Genomic DNA, 7,887 nt, shown 5'->3' with positions numbered 1-7,887 from the left:
TCAGAGTTCAGTTGGCCAACTATATAAAATTTACCGGTACAATACAAAGAATTGGTACTTAAACCTTCCACCCACAAGTTTATACACTGAAGAAGACAATATGATAAAAACATATCTCTGAATTTTATTTTTTCAATCCTAAACTTCTGTTATACTCTTTAAATTTATTTTTATTTGGAGACAAAATAAAGGTGTGTAAAATTTTTATTTGGAGACAAAATAAAGGTGTGCAAAATAATAATTATATTGTATTTTATTTTAAGTTTTTTGAGAAGAATAATATGTTTTGTGGTCATTTAGTTTACAATATAAGATTTCAACTTTTTTTTAACCAAAAAATATTATTTTTAAATTTCAATATAGTCCTTATTTATGCTAAATTATGGCTGTGGTTTATATTTAATTTAATTAAAATTATGGATAGATGTGCTTTATTAATTTAAGAAGTTTCCAAATTTAAAAATTTAGTATAATGAGAAATAAATGTTAATTACTAGCTATTTTATAAGGATTTTAATAGTATAATGGTTTATATTTACTAATTAAATTAGTTGATATTTCAAATTAAAATAACTAAATATATGAATAGCTTATGTGTTATATGATATAATTGATTGATATTCTAAAAAAATTATGAATAAAAAAAACTATTCATATCTTAAATAAAATATTCTAAAAAATTATGAATAAAAAAACTATTCATATCTTAAATAAAATGTATAATATATCATACTTAATTTGATTTTTATTTTTTTTAAATATTTGATTATGAGAGTTTTATTAAATTCAATTATGATTAGAAGTATATTATACAATAGAAAAGCAAAATGACTATTTTTGCAAGTTTGGAAGTGTCAACCTATTATACTACGTGCTATTTTTAATTATTACTATATTAAGTAATGTTTTTATTAATATCAATCCTTATTAATTTATTTTTCATTGTTATTTATTTTTAAAATACTTTAATGATGATATATTGTGACAAGACCATTTTGATAAATACACAATTTTCACAAGACCATTTTGATAAATACACAATTTTCACAAGACAATTTTGATACTATAAAAATTGATTCAATAAATTAAGTAATAATAATTTTCAATAAAAATTGATTCAATAAATTAAGTAATAATAATAGGTGAATACACCATTTTCACAAGACCATTTTTAAAAAAATTGATTCAATCAATTAAGTATGATTTCTTTTATAATTTTTTAAACAAAAATATCATATATCTGATGGAATATGATATATGATATTATTATATGATACAAGAAAAAATAAAATTGACATGAAATTTTTTTAGCATTTTTTATGATAAAATTTTAGCATTTATTCTAAATTTACATTCAAATTTTTATATTCAAATATCATAAGATTCATTTTTTATTTGTGTTAGTAAATTATTTTAGAGGCTAATGTAGTTTGACATTTTTATTTTGTTTTAGTGGATGAGATGATATAATTTTATTACACAAAACATATATTATTATTATATTATTGAATAGATTCATATTAAAATGTTTTTTAGTCTAAAACTAAAATCAACTTAATATTTATGATATATTTAAATTTATTATTAGCAATATACAAAGAAATTAGACATAATATATATACCTATGCAAATTATATTTATACTAAAAATTACTAAAAATATTTAGTTTAGACATGAGACAATTATGATGTATGAAAAACACAACTTTCTTATGAAAAACACAAATTTATCATTCTTTTTATTCAATTATTTTATTATATATTAAATATATATATATTTTATACATTTTTTATAGAACGAGACTACTTAAAATAGACATGCACTAGGGACCGAGACTACTTAAGTTTTTATTATTTAATTTATTTTTCTAATAAAATAGACAATACAATTAGCCGAGACTACTTAATTTGTATATCTAATTTTATTGAACTAACACAATTTCCCTTTAAAAATTAATAAAATAATTCTACACTATACAATTAATTGATATTTAGATCACAAGCACAAATTAACATATTTATATTTGTTATTTTTAATAGTATATTTTTTATCTATACTTTTTTAATCATTACTTTAACATAATTATTAACTATTTACAACAACGTTGCGGGACCCGCCATCCTCCAAATAGATTTATTCTGTAGTTTTAATTATTATTTAATGGATAATACTCATATTTAATTTTATAGGAGACATTAAAAATATTAATTAATTAATTCAAATGATAATAAATTACAAATATTTTTATAAACATAAAAAGGTTTACTGTTGATAAAATTATTATTATAAACTGTAATAAGTTATAAATATTTTTATAAACAAGAAAAATTCAACTAATGATACAATTATTTTTATAAACGGGAATAATTTGTAAATATTTTTATAAGTGGGAAAAATCAATTGTTGATACAATTATTTAACGAGTTAATTTTTTTAAAAACTTACACAAATTTTTAATAAATTAGAATTGTTCAAATTATTTTATAATTTACAAAAAAGTTTAGTTAAGTAAACTTTTTTATGTATATTATTAATAACAATGACATTTTCTCTATACAATAGTAATCTAACTATAAGTAAAATTTGGAAATTATAAGTGTTACTAAAATCAAATTTTTTACATAGAAAATATTTAACCCGTGCCTCGCACGGGTCTAAATACTAGTTCATTTTAGTTTCATAAGTTTTGCTCCGTTTTAGTTTGTTTTTGTAAATTTTAAAAGATCATTTGTATCATCAACTTTTTTAAGAGTGTTATATTTGTTATTAGGGTCATTTTTAAAGACGTGTAAGATGGACTATTATATATGATTTAAATCCGTTTACTCTTAAATTGTAGTTAAAGAAGGCCTCAAAAAATAGTCGCGATTAAATTATGGTTTAATGGAGCCTCTATTTGTTTTGTCATGGCTAAACTACGACTAACTTACATAGGATCTATAAAAACTTGAGACGACTTTTGTTTCTTATTTTTGTTTATTCCTCTCAAACAAAGTTATATTTTATCTATATGGCGTCCTATATGTGGATGATGAAGTGCAGCTCGGCTTATAAGGCAGAGAATACAGCTAACTGGAAGTGACGTTGCTGTAGAGGCATTGCTAACTTTACTGATTCCCATCCTATATTGACAGGATTTAGCTAGGGGTAGAAAACGAGCATGCCCACCTCGTTTAGGCTCGTTTCACAAAAGCCCACAAAAAGAATAGGGCGGAGCAATGATGGTTGAGGGTGCGGGTCTAAGACCTTAATCCGCCCCGTAAAAAAATGAGGTGGTGCAGATCGGGCTTATAGACACTGCAACTTTTAAACCTAAAAATACAAAAAGTTATGTTAATGTCTATGTCTGCAAAAGCCAAAACCATTGAACCACAACCAGATTATCCCGATTAGAGTTAACACAAACAACCTGCATTTGCAGGCATTAACGGTATTGAAGTAATTCAACTGGTCATTTCCGAGATGCATATGCTCGTCAAGATCTAATTATCCTTTATATTTACCCAGCTTGAGCGGCTTCTCCATAAATTTGGGGATCTTACTCTTCAGGATTCTTACTGATAGCGGGTGCTTCGGCGGCACATTTTCTGGTCGAGTTTCTGTATGTAACCTTTCTATTCTGATTCTATGATATATTACAAATTTAAATTTGAACCGTTCGATCATATCCAACGGCCACCACTATTCCATACTAGTGAATACAGCCTAACTTAATCACAGGAGAGCCAAGTCCCCTCTACAAACAGAACCTCTCCTCTTCATCTTCGTCTTCTACCTCTGCGCCTCCAAACTCCCTCATCCGCACCTTCAACAGCTTCCTTCTCCATTTTCTTCACCTGTTTCAAACAACATACACGGCTCTCTTATTTTTCTCTTCACCCTAATTTTCATTTCACAGAAACAGAACACAAATCTCTCAATTGCTCATTTTCGTTTGCGCATTTTTTCAAACACATGGTGGGTCTCACCCATCACACCAAACAATGCTCTCACTCTTATTCAACCTCAAAAACCACATCCAAACTCAAAAACTCCCCAACAAAACAACCTCGTACCTACTTTCCTCCACACTCAACCACTTCACAACTCAATCAAAATCACACTCACATGTTCCAACACTTCAAAACAACAACAACATAGACAAAATCGCAAGAATCATCAATGATCACCCATTCCCTGATAAACCACTTCACCCAACCCTCCTCATTCATTTCCCTCAATCAACAACAATCCCCACTTCATTCGTCGAAAACGTTCTTGCTCGATTATTCGCCTCTCATTCCAATGGCCTCAAGGCATTGGAGTTTTTCAATTTCACCATCAACAATCCTCACTCCAGCCCGTCGCCTTCTTCGCTCGAAATCACCCTCCACATCCTTACTCGAATGCGGTACTTTGATAAAGCTTGGAGCTTGTTGCAACGAATTGCGAAAACACACCCGCATTTGCTTACTCATAAGTCAATGAGCATTATGCTATCCAAAATTGCGAAATTTCAATCTTTTGAGGAGACCCTTGATGGGTTTAGGAGAATGGAAGAGAATGTGTTTGTTGGTAGAGAATTTGGAACTGATGAGTTCAATGTGCTTCTTAAAGCTTTTTGCACACAGAGGCAAATGAAGGAGGCTAGGTCGGTTTTTGTGAAGTTTGTGCATAGGTTTAAGGCGAGTACTAAGAGTATGAATATTTTGTTGTTAGGTTTTAAAGAATCGGGCGATGTTACTTCTGTTGAGTTGTTTTATCATGAAATGGTGAAGCGTGGGTTTAGTCCGGATAGTGTGACTTATAATATTAGGATTGATGCTTATTGTAAGAAAGGTCGATTTGGCGATGGCTTGAGGCTTTTGGAGGAGATGGAGAGTAAGGAGTTTGTTCCTTCGGTTGAAACGATAACTACGTTGATTCATGGGGCGGGGTTGGTTCAAAACACGGGCAAGGCGTGGCAGTTGTTTAATGAGATTCCTTTGAGAAACTTGGTTGTTGATTCATGTGCTTATAATGCTTTAATTACAACGTTGGTTAGAAATAGAGATACCGTGTCTGCACTTTCGTTGATGGATGAGATGATTGAAAAACAAATTGAGCCGGATGGTGTAACTTATCATACAATGTTTATAGGATTAATGAGGTCGAGAGGGATTGAAGGTGTGTCTGAGCTTTATTTGAAGATGACACAGAGGAATTTTGTTCCGAAAACAAGGACAGTTGTGATGCTGATGAAATACTTTTGTCAAAATCGTCAGCTCGATTTGAGTTTAAGTTTATGGAATTACCTTGTGGAGAAAGGGCATTGTCCTCATTCTCATGCTTTAGATCTTTTGGTAACTGCTTTATGCTCAAGGGGTTTGGTTCATGAGGCTTTTTTGTGCTCCAAACAAACATTGGAGAGAGGAAGATATATGAGTTCTACAGCATTTCTAATGTTGGAGAGGTTTTTGAAGCAATCGCGCGAAATGGACAAATTAAAGGAGCTTGACCAGATGATTAAGAAATTGCAAAGCGTCTTGCCACCATCTAGAGGACATGCCACTGGTATTTCTAACGGTATTTCTAACTCCAAGGTTATAATGTAGCATCTATTTCTAACTCCAAGGTTATAATGTAGCATCCTTTTCATTTCAAATACAAATTATGTTGCCACCAGCTTTTGGTGAATTTTTTCCCGTATAGTAATATGTGTAATTCTTTAACTTATGATTGAATGAATAGGTACTTCATTATAGCCTCAAGTGACAACGCTAACGCGGTTTCATTTTTTTCTAGCCATCTAAATATTTTTGTTTATTTGCTTTGTGCTAGTGATTTATTGTTAAATCTATTCCATTCATGATATCATTTAGGGCCTATTTAGATTAACATCTTTGAGTTTATTTACGAACTTAAATACTTGTAAGATAGTTTCAAAGACTTTGTAGAAATAGTTTATGACATATCCATAAGCTGTATGTAGCTTATTTCCATAACTTCTTTCAGATAACTTATGAGAACAGTTTATAGTTTATATAGTAACAGTTTTACTTTATTTTATCTTTTGTTATATTAATAGCTTATACTTAAACCCTTATATGAATTGCACTTATACTAGAAGCGTTTATGCAATAAGTACTTAAGTAAGTTGTTTATCCAAACATATTAGAAGCGTTTATGCAATAAGCACTTAATAAACTAGGTAGCTTACAACAAATTAGAGGATAAAACTAATTGTCTAGACAGAGAAGTCCCTCAATTATAACAAAACTCTTCATTCAAACTTCAAAGTTCAAAGGTCATTTTAAAAGGGTTCTTGTCAAATGCTCTCTAGCTGAAGCCCATGCTTGAGTTAGTGTCTGCAATATGAAAAGTTATGTCAGGCCGAAGTTCAATATAAAATGATATGTTTACCATAAAATCTAACCGTCAAAACTCCGTGTTAGTTTGACACTGGTAATAGTTTGAGAAAATAGAAGTGAATGTATGCAATCACCAGTGTCCATGTCGTTTGCTTAAAAAAATGTTAGTATCATGCTGTTGGCAGGTCAAACACGTATTCAATCTGAAGTGTCATTAGCACGTTACTGACATAAAGTAAACTGAAAAATTGTTGCTCTACCTGCTCAGACAATGGAGAGTCAGCGTCGATGTTATGGGAGGTAACTTTTTCAGCAATAAGCGGTCCATTTGTTTCGAGTATCATCCTTCAAGGGAGGAAATATCTATGTTTACAAACGAATAGAACTCGTAAAAGTAACAAAATGCGATTAAAAACAAATGCATACCCTCCATCAACAATCTCATCAAGGCATAAAAGAATGAGATCCAAGTTCTCAAGTGCTTCTCTTTTGTCAACATTATTCCTATAAACGATAAAAAACAATAATACAAAAATAGAAGTATGATGAGTGAAGTTGCATCCATATTTGACATCAAGATATATAATTACAACTAAAATACCTCAACAGAAGGGTGATTGCATCATAGAGTCCCTGAAGAACTGAAGCTAAAACAATCTCGTTTTCATCGTCGCTGCCAGTGACAAAGAAATGCAGGTCTTGTACAAACTTGTAAATAATGATATTGTCGTCAAGCAATGTTATCTCAGCTGTAGATAATGCCAAACGACATATCAGCTACAAACTTGTAAATAATGATATATTGTGATCTGTGTTAAACTCTGCAATGTAATGTTTACCTTCTGTGCGAGCATTTGTTTTAAGAGTTTTGGTGAACACGAACTTCTCAAAAGCTAGTTTTGAACTGTTTGTTGGCCAGTCATCTGAAAAATACTTTACTGCAACCCTCTTTCCCTCTGAGTCTAACAGAAGGATATTCTTTATCATAGGACATGAACCCTACAAATCAAACAGTATACCAACAAGCCAAAAAAAAGTGTCATAATGATGATACTTATGGTCAATTGATGTTTATTCTGTGATGAAAATTTAGTTATAGATTTATCAATTGATGCTATAGTTTACAAGCAATAATCAAACAGATCCAACATTGAAATAAACATTGATGATTATGTAGCACCAACACCTTTGAAAAAAATGTGTATGAGTCTGTTCGGTGTCTGAAACCAACACCGACCCTTGTGATTATGTTTATTCTATTCACTTTTTAAAATTATTATCGGTGTTGGCGTGCCTGTGTCGGTGTTCGTGTTTCATAGATTGATGATTCATTCAACTAGTAATAACAAGCTATACATTGTAATTTAATTAAAATCCATATGATAGAAACCATAGAATGTTCATAATTGAAAATGAAGAGAAAGAAAGAGAGATACATACATGAGATCCCATTTTGGAGAAACTGTAATTTAGTGACTTTGGAGATGTAGATGGAGGTAAATCTTAATGTGATAATTGAGATATTGAATTTGGTTGAGACAAGGTTGATTTGGTAAAT

The 7,887-nt window shown here is 30.2% G+C and overlaps 2 protein-coding genes across 2 annotated transcripts; one reads left to right on the top strand and one right to left on the bottom strand.

Annotated features, from left to right (window-relative positions):
• Positions 1–3,534: 3,534 nt before the first annotated feature.
• LOC131608794 (pentatricopeptide repeat-containing protein At3g61360-like) lies at positions 3,535–7,845 on the top strand. The gene has a single exon (XM_058880333.1). The coding sequence runs from the start codon at positions 3,984–3,986 to the stop codon at positions 5,571–5,573; it is 1,590 nt and encodes a 529-aa protein (XP_058736316.1). The 5' UTR covers positions 3,535–3,983; the 3' UTR covers positions 5,574–7,845.
• Positions 6,500–7,781, bottom strand: LOC131611079 (coatomer subunit zeta-3-like). The gene is made up of 5 exons (XM_058883199.1): positions 7,770–7,781; positions 7,169–7,328; positions 6,931–7,078; positions 6,756–6,833; positions 6,500–6,674 (listed from the first exon to the last, which is right to left on the bottom strand). The coding sequence occupies exons 1-5, from the start codon at positions 7,779–7,781 to the stop codon at positions 6,500–6,502; spliced, it is 573 nt and encodes a 190-aa protein (XP_058739182.1).
• Positions 7,846–7,887: the final 42 nt, after the last annotated feature.

This window comes from Vicia villosa, linkage group LG6 (genome assembly GCF_029867415.1).
Source record: "Vicia villosa cultivar HV-30 ecotype Madison, WI linkage group LG6, Vvil1.0, whole genome shotgun sequence".
Taxonomy (NCBI): domain Eukaryota; kingdom Viridiplantae; phylum Streptophyta; class Magnoliopsida; order Fabales; family Fabaceae; genus Vicia; species Vicia villosa.
Note: the sequence above shows the minus strand (reverse complement) of the source record. Positions and strands in the feature narration are given on the sequence as shown.

What these genes read in the sequence shown, in the direction of transcription:
- LOC131608794 (XM_058880333.1), top strand. Translation starts at nt 3,984, where the DNA reads ATGCTCTCACTCTTATTCAACCTCAAAAACCACATCCAAACTCAAAAA.
- LOC131611079 (XM_058883199.1), bottom strand. An exon ending in GCAATCACCCTTCTGTTGAG is followed by an intron (nt 6,834 to 6,930) that starts GTATTTTAGTTG and finishes TATCGTTTATAG; the next exon opens with GAATAATGTTGACAAAAGAG. An exon ending in GATGAGATTGTTGATGGAGG is followed by an intron (nt 6,675 to 6,755) that starts GTATGCATTTGT and finishes CCTCCCTTGAAG; the next exon opens with GATGATACTCGAAACAAATG.